Source organism: Fukomys damarensis, unplaced genomic scaffold (assembly GCF_012274545.1).
Source record: "Fukomys damarensis isolate Sample0158 unplaced genomic scaffold, DMR_v1.0_HiC HiC_scaffold_16, whole genome shotgun sequence".
In the NCBI taxonomy this organism is placed as follows: domain Eukaryota; kingdom Metazoa; phylum Chordata; class Mammalia; order Rodentia; family Bathyergidae; genus Fukomys; species Fukomys damarensis.
The window spans coordinates 114293719-114309497 of NW_022900928.1; the positions used below are offsets into that span (position 1 = coordinate 114293719).

The following is a 15779-nucleotide window of genomic DNA, read 5'->3' on the forward strand; positions in this document are numbered from 1 at the left end:
GCAGGGGTAGCAATTTTATTCACAGACAAAGTAAATTTCAAACCAAAACTCATTAAGAGAGACAAAGAAGGCCACTACATCCTTGTAAAGGGAACAATTCAAGAGGAATAGATGACAATCATAAACATATATGCAGGAAATATAAATGACCCCAACTATATAAAACAAATAGTAAGTAACATAAAAAACCAAATAAAGACTAATACAAATTAAATGGGGGATTTAATACCCCACTATCACAAATTGACAGATCATCTAGGCAGAAAATCAACAATGAAATAATAGAACTGAACCAAGCTTTGGAACACATGGACTTAATAGATGTCTATAGAGTATTCCACCACACAAAATCAGAATATACATTCTTTTCAGCTGCACATGGATCATTCTCCAAGACAGACCACATATTGGATCACAGAACAGGTCTGAATAAATGCAAAATAATTTAAGTTATCCCCTGTATATTATCAGATCATAGTGCAATCAAACTGGAGATCAATAGCACAAGAAACAGTAAGAACTTCACAAGCACATGGAAACTGGACAACACTCTCCTGAACAATCAATGGATTACAGAGGAAATTAAAGAAGAAATTAGAGAGTTTTTTAAATAAAGAAAATGCCAGTACAACATACAGGAATCTATGGGACACAATGAAAGTAGTTCTATGGGGAAAATTCATAGCACTGAATGCCCACACTAGGAAAACAGAGCAAGCTCAAATAAACAACCTAATGATGAAGCTTAGACTCCTAGAAAAACAAGAGCAAGAAAAATCCAAAGCTCAAACAAGAGAGGAAATTATATAGAGCCCCCGTACTCCAATAACATGGAAAACACAGTAGAAATGGACAGATTTTTAGGTACTTATGAATTACCAAAGTTGAACAAAGAAGATAAAAACATTTTAAACACCCCAGTTACAGTCAGTCAAATTGAAAATATAATTAAAAATTTACCAACAAAGAAAAGCCTGGGTCCTGATGGATTCACCACTGAATTTTATAAGACATTTAGAGAAGAACTACTGCCATTACTCTTCAAACTTTTCAATGAAATTGAAAGGGAAGCTATACTTCTGAATTCATTCCTGGAAGCAAGTATCACTTTGATTCCCAAACCAGGGAAAGACCCAACTAAAAAAGAGAACTATAAGCCAATCTCCTTAATGAATATAGATGCAAAAATCCTTAATAAGATACTATCAAACAGAATACAGAAGATTATCAAGAAGATCATTTATCCTGATGAAGTGGGATTTATTCCAGGGATGCAAGGGTGGTTCAGCATATGTAAGTCAATAAATGTAATGCATTATATTAACAAAGTCAAGGACAAAAACCATATGATCCTCTCAATAGTTGCAGAAAAAGCATTTGACAAAATTCAACACCCATTCATGATAAAAAAAAAACCCTGCAAAAAATTGGAATAGGTGGTCTATACCTCAACTTAATAAAGGCTATCTATGAAAAACCATCAGGCAACATCATATTAAATGGCCAAAAACTGAAAACCTTCATGTTAAAATCAGGAACAAGACAAGGATGTCCACTATCACCACTCATCTTCGATATAGTTCAGGAAACATTAGCCACAGAAATTAGACAAGAGAAAGAAATTAAGCAATAAAGATAGGAAAGGAAGAAGTTAAACTGTCATTATTTGCTGATGATATGATACTTTACATTGAAGACCCAAAAAACTCCACCAAAAGACTTCTAGACTTAATTGACAGATTTAGTAGAGTAGCTGGATACAAGGAAAACACCCAAAAAATCAATAGCCTTCTTGTACACAAATAACAGTCTCACAAAGAGAGAAATTGGGGATAAAATTCCCTTCACAATAGCATCCAAAAAAATGAAGTATCTAGGAATCAATCTAACAAAAGAAGCAAAAGACCTCTACACTGAAAACTCTAGCACTCTAAAAAAAGAAATTGAAGAGGATATTAAAAAATGGAAAGATATCCCCTGCTCCTGGGTAGGAAGAATTAACATAGTGAAAATGGCCATACTACCAAAACTGCTATACAGATTCAATGCAATGCCAATTGAAATTTCAACACTATATTTCACAGAACTAGAAAAAAGAATACAAAAATTCATTTGGAATCATAAAAGACCTAGAATAGCAAAAGCCATTCTAGGCAACAGACACATGGTAGTTGGTATGACAATTCCAATTTGAAGCTATACTACAAAGCCACTGTGATAAAAACAGCGTGGTACTCGCAAAGAAACAGGCATGAGGATCAGTCAAACAGATTGGAAGACACAAAAACAAATCCAGAGGCACTCAGCTACCTCATCTTTGACAAAGGAGCTGACCATTCCCACTGGAGGAAAGATATCCTCTTTAATAAATGGTGTTGAAAAAACTGGATTTCAACCTGCCACAGATTAAAACTGGACCCTTATCTTTCACCAGGCACTAAAATAAAATCCAAGTGGATTAAAGATCTAAATATTAAAACAGAAACATTAAACTTGCTGGAAGGTAAGTAAGGCAGAACTCTGGAAGACATTGGCATTGGAACAGACTTTATGAACAAATCCTCAGTAGCACAGGAACTAGCAGATAGAATCAACAAATCAACAACTGTGATCTCATCTTATTAAAAAGCTTCTGTACTTCGAAAGAAACCATCAGCAGAACTAAGGGACAACATACAATGTGGGAAAAAATTTTACCAGCTGCTCCTCAGATAAAGGACTATTATCTAGAATATATAAAGAACTCAAAATAATCACCCCGCCAAATACAAAGACCTGATTCAAAAATGGGCATCTGAAATGAACAGACATTTCTCAGACAAAGAAGTCAAAGCAGCAAGTAAATATATGCAAAAATGTTCCACATCACTGGTCACTTGAGAGATGCAGATGAAAACAACACTGAGATTCCACCTCACCCCACAAAGAATGGCTGCTATGAAGAAATCACACAATTACAAATATTGGCAGGGTTATGTGGAGAAAGGAACCCTTCTCCATTGTTGGTGCGAGTGCAGACTGGTGCAACCACTGTAGAAATCAATATGGAGATACCTCTAAGAGCTTGGACTGACGGTTCCATTTGACCCAGCCATCCCTCTTCTGGGTATCTTTCCAAAAGAACTGAAAGAATCATAACACAGTGATGTATGCACACCCATGTTTATAGTGGCACAGTTTGTAATAGCTGTAACTTTGAAGCAGCCCAATTGCCCATCAGTTGGAAACTGGATAAAGAAGATGTGGTTTTTCTATAAAATGGAATATTATTCAGCCATAAATAATGAGAAAATAGATTCATTCATAGGAAAATGGATACATCTTGAAGATATAGTCCTAATTGAAATAAATAAGTCACACATGTGTAAATAGCAAATAGTCTCTTTGGTGTGAATAAATTGCAATAATACATAAGATCCTAATAAGATTGCTGACATTGTGAAATGGGAATAAAGGGGCTAAAGGTGTATAGAAGGTGAGATGGGTAGGGGAAGGGCAATAAGGGGAAAAAAAGGGGGGGTTAATGAAAAGATGGAAATAAAGTGTTTGTAGATGGGGAAGGGAGGAGGGGGTGAAGGGAGGGCAGGGACAAGGGGAAAAAATGAGAACTAAGACCTGTCATGTAGAGGTAATCTATATAGATCAATTTGGGCTATTTTAAATATTGATCAACTAAACCTTCCTATTATTTTAAATCATATCATTTAATCCATGGGTAACTTGTACAATGTGTATATTCATAATTTAATATAATTGTTCTTATTAAAACCTCTGAGGATATACTCCTAATTGAAATAAATAAGTCACACATGTGTAAATACCAAGTAGTTTCTCTGGTGTGAAAAACTATAATAGTACGTAAGATCCTAATGATATATTTGACCCCGTGAAATAGGAAGAAAAAGGCTAATAGTGCAGGGAAAATGGGATGGGTAGAAGAAAGGTAATAAGGCAAAAGAAAAAAATATGACAAAATGAAAAAATGGAAATAAAGTGTTTATAAATGGGGAGTGGAGGAGTGGGTGAAGGGAGGGCAGGGACAAGGGAAAAAAAATGAGAACCAAGACCTGTCATATAAAGGTCCAAGATCCCAATAATGAATGTAATTGTACTGTGTACCTTAAATGTACCAATAAACTCAATTAATTAAAAAAAACTTGTGCTAAAGAACATTTTACCTACTTTATTATTCATGAATTTCATGTCATAGGACATTTTTTGTCATATTTTTTCTAACATGTAGTAAAATATTTAAAGTAGAAATAAATATAATTATCACCTGTTTTTACTATTTCATATTTCTCAAGTGGCATATTTTCTTTAACATGAACATTTTTTTTAACATTAACAGGATTAGTGCATGTTTCGCATAAGCTCTACTGGCACTACTTAAGATTTTATTTCTACTGTATTTCCATTCTATTGACCAAGGTCTTATATGAATAAATCTTCCATTCTTAAATTTATCATTAGAACCCTAACATTCAGGTGACAAATGGTTTGTATTGTGGTTTGTTTTCCATTGCCAATCACCAAGATATTTAGAAAAATACCCATATGCATTCCATTAATACACCACTTTGTGGAGATGCTACCATGATCACATTGATTTTGTTTTTCAGTGTGGTCCATCTCTTTAATACCAACCACATATTAATGCACATTCTGGTATATAATTTTGAAAAATCTCACTTAAAAAAGAGGTCAGCATCCCCATCTCCATGTAAACAAATCTTTAAGTCAGACATTACATGTTGTGCAATTACCTAATATACTTTAAGTAAAGTTTGACATGACTATAACTTTATACATATTTTAGACATTAATTATGATATACATGTAATCTTCAGAAAATCTGAAAATGACTTTAGGTAAACCTGAAACCCTCAGTATATACTTGCATACTTAAATATGTTCTAGCAAAGACAAGTTTTTCAAACACCAGCGTAGTGCTGTTAAATTATATAATCCTTTCACTGGGTTCCAACAAAAAATCATTTTTTTCTGTTGTATTGAAAAAAATTTCAGAATTTATCAAGAGCCTTCATAACTCTTTATATGTATGATATTTTACAGATTTGAATTCAGCAAAGAAAAACACCAATAATGTAAAGCTAAATCATTTTCTTTTTGTTTAAGTACTTTGGTTGTGTTTGGTTTTGTTTAGATTGATAACAGGAGCAGCAACAACGACAATAATAATAAACTGATCCTTTTATAGCTATTGTAGGACTATAAAAAACAGTTATTTGCTTGATTCTTAGGTAAGTCAACTGCCTATGCTGTGAGGCTGGAAGTGAAATCTATATGTAATGCCTCTGTCTGCAGACTTTGTAGAAGGAGGTTTATAATAAATATTCACATCTGCTGCTTTGGACACTCTAATCCATCCTAAGGATTTTTGCTGTGTCAGGCTTTGTTCTAGATGAAGGAGCCCAGTAGTTATAAGGTTTGCATATAGACCATATTTATCATGGTTAGCTTTACTTTTAAAACTTCTCTCAGTTTCAGAGATATTCATGATGATTTGGAGTATCATTTGTGATATTTTACTGCGGCTTTTATGTTGATACAATTCTCAAAATCTTATTGTGAAATGGACAGATCCTATTTTCTATGCTATATCCCGTATCTAAGGTGTTTGAGAAGACATCATGGGTAGCAATGCTATAACCAAATGTGGAAAACATAATGGCTAAAATTCATGCTATGGATTTGAAGTGATTATGATTACCTCCTTCTGTACATAAAATGTCATTGTGATTAAGTTATTAGTCTTCCCAAACCTCTCTTTCTTCACCTGCAGAATGGAGTTAGTATTATTCATATCAGCTACTATGTACAGCATCTAATATGCTGAAAGAGTTTAATGAATGTTAAACACTGGATGATAATATGCTTTCTAAGTGTGATTAGATAATCCAATGAACAGCAATAATGTTACAGTTACCTACCTTAAGTACTGATGTTATATAAACATTCTATTGCTTTTATTTGTCTCGGAGTCTTCTGATGGTTTATTACTGTACTTTTAAAATAAAAATTATGAATTAAATTGAAGTTTTAAGTTGCTTTCTCTTTGAAGAAATAATTCACTAAGATAATAAAGGGTAAGAAAATTATTAGAACACTCTACACTATATTTGCCTATCTTATGTAACAAAAAAATAGTTTAATAGCATTTTGAACTTTAAATTAGAGTAAAAAAAAAAAAACTTCACCATGCCAGGCACAGTTGCACATGCTTGTAATCCCAGCATTTGGGAAGCTGAGGCAAAAGCAATGCCACGAGTTTGAGGCCAGCCTAGGATAATTAATGAGTTAAAGCCCAGCCTGAACTACAAAATGAGACCAGTTTTTAAAAAATAATTTTGAAATGGGGATATTTTATTTCTGCAACTCCAAAGAAAATTTGAACCCATGAGTATTATCATGTTTACAGCAAACTTATTTTATATTACTAGAATTTTAAGCAATGATTTACCATTGATAAACAAGTTTAAAGAAGAACACAAATTTAAAAATATAAATTATGCATGACTGATATCTATAAAGGTAGATTTTTTTATAGGTGAATTTTTTCAAGTATGCCTTTTGAAACGTTTTACATATTCATTTGAAGAAGAAATGTCCTTGCTTTGTTTCTTTCAATTTGTTATTTATTAATCATCAATATAAGTAAAATCGTAAGGCATTTGATGATCTCTGGATAAAAAATATGTAGAACATCAGACTTTATTTTCCCATTCTAAACTTTTAAAATCTAATCAATGATGTTTGTTGATCTTGACTCAAATTATTTTCATATGAACAGGAATGAACTAGTTCCTATTTAATGTGTTTAACGACTAACATCTAACATAAAATGAGGATGCTAGATCACAAGTGAAACCAAACACTGTTTATATTGCTTATAAACTATGGCCGAAATAAAACTTTATACTCCCTCTCTCTCTCTCTCTCTCTCTCCCTCTCTCTCTCTCTCTCTCTCTCTCTCTCTCTCTCAGGTCGAGTTTTAGCTCAAGCGAGTGGCACTGGTGTGATTCACTTGCTAGATCTTAAATCAGGGAAGATTCACATATTGATGGGCCACCAAAGCGAGGCACACACTGTGGTGTTTTCTCACGATGGAGAGAGTCTGTTTTCCGGAGGCGCTGACGGCACAATTCGAATGTGGTCTTGACCATCAGTCAGCAACGTATGCCACTGCGGAGGGCTTTCCCTTTAAATACATCGTGCAGTTCCAAACCAGCGAATAATTGGCTAAACATGACAGTCAGTAACACTTACAGTTTGCTTTTAAAACGTGTTTAGGACATACATTTGAGTGTTCATACTGTTACCAATAAAAAAATAATAACTTTTTTTCCTTTTATTTGTGTCTGGGTCTTTTTTCTTTCTCATTTTGATACGAATTTAGAGACAGCATCTTTGCTAAGGGTTTGGAAGAAACAGCTTTACAATGACGCCTAATGACAGACTAGATGAATTACAGGAGATTGATTTTTAATGTTAGAGAACAAACTGCAGGAAAACGCGGCTACTTTTTTTTTTTCTTTGAATCAAATCCAATCTGTAGGAGACCTGAAGTTTAATCATGTAGCACAGAGAAAGTCTTTCTGCCACCAAAGGGACAGACAGAATCAGCTAGCATACATCTTCACAGGTTCTTTGACAATGATTATGCTTTATCTACTAATAATAATAAAGGACTGCAGATGGTTTAAATCTAAATTCAAGTCTCTTCCGGAACTTTCATCTCTGCAGCCCATCCAAAAATGCATTAGTTATAATTACAATTTTTAAATTTCTGATTGTAATTTCAATGCAAATAAGTGTCTCTCGCGTAGAATGCTTCTCCTCTCCTAATGCACGCTTCTGCTGTGTAAAGCGCGACTGTCTGGAGAACACTCTAGCCTGGACTAAAGCAGTGAGGGGATTTCGACCAGGCTGGGCTCCGAAGCCAGTTGTTGGCGCTGTCCGTGGTGCTCAGGAATTCCCAGCTGCCGGCAGAATGAGCTACACATCAGCAGTCTGCAAACTGCTCCCAGAGAGGCAGAATCCCAGCTAAAGTTGCTCCTCTGCTTCATCTCCGCGGTTAGCATTTTCTCGTGTGTGAGAAGGGATTCAAGCAACGTACCGTGGACCATGCTGATGGTACTGCCGGCGGAGCGGGCTTTAGGCTACCGTGTGCTGTCGCTGTTTGTGATTCTCTGATCCCAGCCAAATCACCTCTACTGCCGTAGCAAACATCGCGTAAGTGAACTCATGTGTGGAGGAGGTGAAACCAGCCAGGAAATTTCGTAGAAGGATCTAAGAAAATTCTAAAAATAAGTTCAATATGATTCTGCTACTGGGGTCTGGATTTCTACAGGACCAGAATTGCTTCTTGCGTTGAATTCCGAAGACAGGTCCAAAGCATATTTCTTATGTGTGTCTGCTGTGTTCCTCTCTGGGAGGGTAGGAGACTGCTTCTTGACTGTGTTTTGAAATGGGAGGTAGAGAGAATGGACTGCCTTTAATTCATGCCTGAACATGTATTCTTTGGGTGATTAAAGAGGAACTGCTTTTCTAAAACACACCTGACCTTTTAGTTCCTATTGGACTGTGACCCCACCTCCAGCACCATTAACCTCCAGAGTGATTAGGTAAGTATATCTTTTGATATGAGTTGTTTGTTTTCTCAAAGAAATAGATGCAGTCATTTTAAATTATACGTAGTAATATTGGGAGGGGGCAAAGTTTAGCCAGGAAGTGAGCTTCAGTTTAGCAGTGTTAAAAATCTTCAGATAAAATATTATTTGATTTCTATTTATTTTCTAAAACAGTATCTTAAATTGCAATCCAGCAGCTCAGTCATGAAGAAAGCTTTATAAAAAAATAGCCTAAGAACTTTATTATGCTAAAAGGAAATTCTTGTTTCCTTCATGTGCACTTTAAAATGTATTTCATATAATACAAGCATGTTTAATTTTTATGTAAAGTGGGTATTACACCTCTATTTTTACCTTTAAGTTTACCTTTATCATAACCTACACATTAATGCCTACCTGTGGCTTACAAAGAGATCATTTTCTGTCTGTGTCCTTTGAAGCAGAATCATATGTGTATTTGGTATGGTTTATCTTGCATGCACTGACAGATACTACTGGAATATTATGAGGATGCACACTAGCTTCCTTTTCTTCCAAGATAAACTTTCTAAATATGTAAGAAGTGTATGTATGCATACTTTAATCAGGAAAATATATCTATGCTTTTTCAGAAGCTTCTATTATGTTTGTGGCCTCTGTAGTAATTTAAGAGGGAAAAAATGCTTTGTCAAAGGGAGCTTCCAGCTTCTCAAGGAGAATTATAGGTTTACATTTTCTTGTTCTGTCATGACTCATTATTTTTGACATATTTGAAGAGAAATCCATCTCCTTTATCATTACCTACCCAAAAGGAATTCTAACATCAGAGAATATGAGAGGAATTCTAGTATCATAGTTCTCTGAAAAGAGGACATGAATATACTACCATCCATTTTACAGTTACTAGAATTTGCATTTCCAATTTAAAATGCAATTGTAATAGTTTATGAAGTTTTCTAATGGCATCTTCATCTTGTTTAAAGTGATCATCTGTATATATTAGACTAAAATAATATAGTTTATCATTGCTCTTAATGTAATTTGAAAATAAACGAATGAATGACACTTACATATCTGAAAATATCCTTTTAGTGACATTGGCACAAAGCTGATAATACTTAAACAAGCAGATGAAATATTTTACAACACTTTTTCTTATCTACTACTCCCTGAAGTCCCAGTTTCCCCAGAGCCTCTGTGTGGCTTACTCTAAACATTTAAAAAAGAGCCCACTACTAACAGTTCACACCAAGTACTAATAGCAAGAAAAGTTATAGGAATCAATGTAATCCTACTAATAAGGCATGTTTTCTATGAATGACAATACCTTATCGCTAATTTGAGGAACTCCCATGAACAGTTTTATAATGAAATCTTTGCACAAATTTCCTGAAGATATTTTTGCTATATCAAAAGTCATGTTACCAAAATTGTGGAAATAGTATTTAAATTATATGGAAATAACTAGTTCAAAGAATAATACATGAGCACTAGACTCTAGTTGCTATTAAAAAATATTCATGATATATCCTTCCTGCCCACTAGGAGCTTACCTCCTAAGTAAAATAAAGATAAGCACAACAAGAAAAATAATTTTCTTTATTGATTTTGATAAATCCTTTTAATAGAATAATTTTTGCATTATTTATCATTTTAAATATTGCTTCCCTTCTTCACTATGGAATATCTATGCTCTTTATTACTTGTTATGTTCCAAGCTCCAGATCCTTGTTGACAGAAACAAGTCATTCATGTTGAGACCATTGTTTTTCTCCAATTATAGGCACAAATAAGGAGGAAAGATCTTATACTGGCTGCTTCTCATTTAGAATCTACAATGAAATGATGATTTATTCCCTTTCTTTTAGAATTGAATTTTTCACTATCTCTTGACTTTTGATACAAATAATGATAACATAGTCATCACTAACTATTCTATTTTAAAGAAAAATAAAGTATATGAATCCAAATATTAATGAACTCTTTGTCAGTAATGACTTGTATTCACCTTTTAAGACTCAGGAAAAATCACATTAGAATTTAAACAGAATAAGATCTTTCAAATTCAAAATATAAAGCTGGAGGTTCCTATGTAAAATGACTCCATAATGGACAAACTTTAATGCATATATTGACAAAAATCTATTCGCCAAATTTCACAATAAAATATAGAGAGTTGCATGAATTTAGTCTATTTATTGTCTTAGTAGCTTCCAAATTGAACCCAAATAATTTAACAGCCTGGGTTTAAGTGAATCTATATTCTCTTTGTATATGTCAAACTGTTTCTTTAAATATTTATTTTCAGCCTACCCTTCTTGTATTCCCATGGAAGGAGCTGAGTATATGTAATATTAGGAGCACATCTAGAAGCCTTTGAGGAGGGGGATGGCTCTTCATATTCATGAAGCTTGCATACTTCTATTGGTCATCCCTGGATTGGTCACCTCTGCTGCCATCAGTCATGAAGACTATCCTGCTGATGAAGGTGACCAGACCTCCAGTAATGACAATCTGATCTTTGATGACTATCGAGGGAAAGGGTGTGTGGATGACAGCGGCTTTGTATACAAGTTGGGAGAACGGTTTTTCCCTGGGCATTCCAACTGTCCCTGTGTCTGTGCTCTAGATGGACCTGTTTGTGACCAGCCAGAATGCCCAAAAATTCACCCAAAGTGTACTAAAGTGGAACACAATGGATGCTGTCCTGAGTGCAAAGAAGTGAAAAACTTTTGTGAATATCATGGGAAAAATTACAAAATCTTGGAGGAATTTAAGGTATGAGTTACCCTCCATATTTATTGAATATTAATTTTCCACATCACATGCTTAGTATTGCTGCATTAAAGTCAATGTTGGAAATATATTTTTAACATTTTTCTTCAATTTACAGTATGATTCTAGCTAGTATAAGTAGCACCATGGTTCATAAATGGCCAGTTGGTTTGTTGGTTAGTTTTTGTAGAGTTTCACAATAACTTTCTTCCTTCAGAAATATTTTGGACATTATTAATGCCTTTCATTTTTTGCTCTTAAATATTTCTTTTGTGATATTATAAAATATTTGTAGTGGAAAACATTTTCACTAATAGGTTCTAGGTCTATTAAATTAGTTTTCAATTTTTGTTAGTTTTATATTGTTTGTGGCTGTTACACTGTATTTGGAGCCATTTAACTGAAGTTTTGCAGTATTTATGTAGTGTGCAAAAATATAAGTACTATAGAGACACTCCTGAACTATGACTTTCACAGTAGGAAAAACACTGGACCTACTTATATAGTAGAGTCTCTATTCTACTCTCTGCTCATCTGGCTTTTTAATTAGATGGTTTCACAAAGAACTGAGTGAAGATTTTACTAAATTCCGTTAAAAGATACTCATTTTTTCCAACCTGTGTGGTATTGTTTAGGTTTTTGTATTATTATTCTTACTTTCAAGTAACTTGGCATTCATTTTTATGTGTCCTTGGATCCTCTTCTCTCCAATGGCTACTTTTAATTAGAATTGCCCTACAAACCAGTTATGAATCCTGAGGGCATGAATTAATAAATCAAAATATCCTCTTTAGTTGTGATGGCAGTTTGGGCTTGAGAGATGTCGTACTGATGGCTTGATGTTTTCATTTCATTTGACCAAGTTTTGTGACAAGGCGCTCAGCATCATATAAATAAAAATAAAATATAGCTAGGTTTCAGTGTGACTGTCCACATTTGAAAGAAGAATGTTCAGTTATTAGCAATGATTCAGTTTTTCTTTCCAAAAGAGTCAGAAAGTGCCAGATGTCAGTATAAGGAAAAAAAGATTTTAACTGGTGATCGCTAGAATACCGTGTACTGGCATTTCATTGAATTCATTTCATCCTGGCTCTGGGTTCGAACCAGTTCTGATTTACCCATGAATATCTATTCATATTAACTAGATTCCATATAGCATGGAAATTTGAATTGTATCTACTATATCAACTTTCTTAGATCTAAGTGCTATTCTAGACTTTTCTCCTTTATGTACTATAAAATTTTGTTGCACAATATTGGAAGTAAAAAGCTAGAAGGGTGAGTACCAATAGCATTATTTCCAGTAAATAGTAGTTAAGAGGATACTATTATGTGTTTACTAATAACTTTATGATCTCTAAAATTCTTGATATTATTTAATATTAACTACTTTTACTTTGTTGAAAATCGATATGCACTTTCATTTTAATGAAAATAAATATAAGTACTCAACACATCATGGTTCATAGAGCCATGTCTAGAATTTCTGTCACTCTTTCCTAGCATGTCTATATACAGTAGAAAGCAAGAAAAGTGTTGTGGAAACACTGAGATTTATATTACTTAGTAATCAGTATTTAATAAAGAAAAGAGTTGCTGATTGTATGAACTTGGTTAACTCAACACTAAAAGTTTTCCACCTATTTAATAGATTTAATTCATTAAAAAGATAAGGGCTATGTTGCTTTGTCAAATACTCCAAAGATATGTGAACAAAAAGTTGATAAGCCCTTGTGCCCTTCTAATCATATCCCTACTATAATCTAACCTCTGTTTATTCATAGCTAATGTTTAACCCATTGATCTGCACAGATTTTCCATTTGACTCTGTGCCATGAAACTTTTAAACATGTGAGGTTAGAAAAAAATATAAATACAACTTTAAACAAGAATTTAGTCATAAAGACCATTAGAGACTATTAGGACAAACTTGGAATAATGAAAAAGTAAGACAAGAAAGTTTAGAGTCAGGCGTGGTGGCACACGCCTGTAATCCCAGCACTAGGGAGGCTGAGGCAGGAGGAGCACTGTGAGTTTGAGACCAGCCTAGGCTACATAGTGAGTTCAGGTCAGTCTCAAGTACATAGTGAGACCCTGTCTCAAAAAACAAAAAATAAACAAAACACAAAACAAAACAAAAAAGAAAGTTTAAGTAACTTGTCAAAAACCATCAAGTTTTTAACCCATTTTTAAATGCTATTTTTTCCACTAAGAAAATCTGTTCAACTTCTCAAAGCGGTTTGACTATAAGATCAGATTCACTTGGATTCCAATCCCAAAGTCACCACTGGAATGTATGATTTTTGGATGGAGCCCCAGTAACAATGACTATGAGTTAGCCGATACTTACATTCACTTTTTGGGGGGAGAAGTATTAAAAATGTATAATAAATTATAATTTATCTGAAGTTAGTAACATTATCATGACTGACACATAACACAAAATGAATAAATGATGGATCCCTTCTAAATTGTGATACTCTGGAATTTACTTTATGTTCTAGATTCTTCTATGGCATTTCCTATGTTTTATAATGGAAGCTCAATTTAAAAGCCTTTCAAATGAAGGAATTCTGATATTTTAAAAATTATCTACGTGTTCATGTGAACTATATAAGTAAATATTAGCCATGATATTGTCTCTTGCACATCTACTTGCAGTGAAAAAGTAAACAATTTTTTTAAAAGCTATGAAACTTTCATATAAAAATATTGATATTAAAGAGGTGATAATATGAGATATTCTTTACATGCATTTATCTAATAAGCATTGATTGGACTGCTTATTACATAGATACTGCAGATATACTTGAATTAGAAAGTAAGATATCTAGGTATCAAATACCTGCTCATAAGAAAGGCATGATTGATATATATAAAAACAAAAAACATGGTTTTGCCTCCTGCCTTGCAAGCACAAAGACACAAGTTCGATCCCTGGTACAAAAAAAAGAAAAAGAAAAAAAGACAAAAAACAGCAGTCAAGAATTAAGCAAATGTCTATCTGGGCATGAAAGTGCATGCCTGTAATCCTAGCACTTGGGAGGCTGGAACAGGAGGAGTAAAATGAGTTCGAGGACAGCTTGGGCTACATAGTGAGTGCAAGGCCAACCTGAACTACACAAGGAGACCCCCGACTCAAAAACAAAACAAAAATTATTTAAATGACTCTAAAGTACTACTATAATTGTAGTGTCAGAAGCTTATCAACATTGTATGGGGCTTGGTCAAGCAAAACTTTTGTCCTTATGATGGGCAAAATGAAGACTGTTCTTTAAGAAGTAATTGAACTTGATCTGAGGAGATTAAAATTCCACAGAGGCCAGGCATGGTGGCCCACACCTGTAATCCCAGCAACTTGGAGGCTGGAGAATCTCAACCAAGTTGGAGTTGAGGGCAGCCTGGGCTACATAGCGAGACCCTGTTCCAAATAACAATTACAAGGACGACCATAATAATAGTAAATATGTAAATAAAATTCCAAAGAGGACACTGCCGGAGCCAAGTGAGACATGAGGATGGATGAAACCTGTGAAGAGAAGGGGAGACTGGCATGACAAACATGAGCATGACTAAATGATGTGCTAACGACAGAGAGGAAAGTTGGAATATGTATGGATGGACATTAGATGGGAAAAGCCAAAATATTTAACATTGTATTTATTTTACTCCCTGAATAATAACAGGGAATAAGATACTTATTAGTGTGCATGGAGGTGACCCAGTTAAACAGGACTGTTTCAAAAATTATTTTGTATCCAAAGTACAGAACTGAAGAGACATGAAGAAAAAATGGGTGGTGGCAGAAAGAGGATTTTAAAAAAGCATAGGCTGAGATGACCAACATGCTTAAAGATGGAAACATTCGAGATGGCTTTTAGGATAAATTATAAGCTTCCGAACATGATCTAGAGTCTACTCATTGACCTCTCCAAATGATTCAGTCTCTCAGAGACTTTATTTCCTATGTGTTTGCATACATTTTCCCATAGTATGGGACACTTTTCAGCATTGCTTACCTGTGTAAGTCCCACTAAACTACTTCAAGACTCCATTTAAATCTCATCTCCACTAAACCTCCTAGAGCCTTCTGCATTGAGCACCTTTTTCGTGTACTCCCACCACATGCTGCACCCACCTTTATAACAAGAGGAGTAATTCTAGTCAGACACCACTAAGAGCTTTATGTATATTATTACAGGAGTATTTCATAATAACTTCCCAATATGAATATAGATGGAAAGTAGAAAAACTAGGCTTCCAACTCAGGTTGGCTTGCAGCAGAATCTAAGCTCTTCGCCCAGTCTAGCTTTATTTATTTATTTTTTTTGTATCAGGGATCAAACTCTGGACCTTGCACTTGCGAGGCAG

At 34.3% G+C, this 15779-nt stretch overlaps 2 protein-coding genes across 3 annotated transcripts in view; both read left to right on the top strand.

The window, feature by feature from the left end:
* Spag16 (sperm associated antigen 16) overlaps positions 1 to 7289 on the top strand; it is a 1007960-nt gene extending 1000671 nt beyond the window's left edge. The window contains exon 16 of one of the 2 annotated variants that reach the window (XM_010616032.2): positions 7008 to 7284. In XM_010616032.2, the coding sequence (XP_010614334.1) occupies positions 7008 to 7183 (176 nt within the window). In that variant the 3' untranslated portion in view covers positions 7184 to 7284. Of the gene's footprint in view, positions 1 to 7007 lie in introns of both variants that reach the window. The other variant, XM_033764606.1, reaches the window with a different exon arrangement.
* Positions 7290 to 7908: 619 nt separating this feature from the next.
* Vwc2l (von Willebrand factor C domain containing 2 like) overlaps positions 7909 to 15779 on the top strand; it is a 149281-nt gene continuing 141410 nt past the window's right edge. Inside the window, exons 1-2 of the mRNA XM_010616031.2 lie at positions 7909 to 8648; positions 10942 to 11411. Coding sequence (XP_010614333.1) covers positions 11022 to 11411 — 390 coding nt within the window. The 5' untranslated portion in view covers positions 7909 to 8648; positions 10942 to 11021. The remainder of the gene's footprint in view (positions 8649 to 10941; positions 11412 to 15779) is intronic.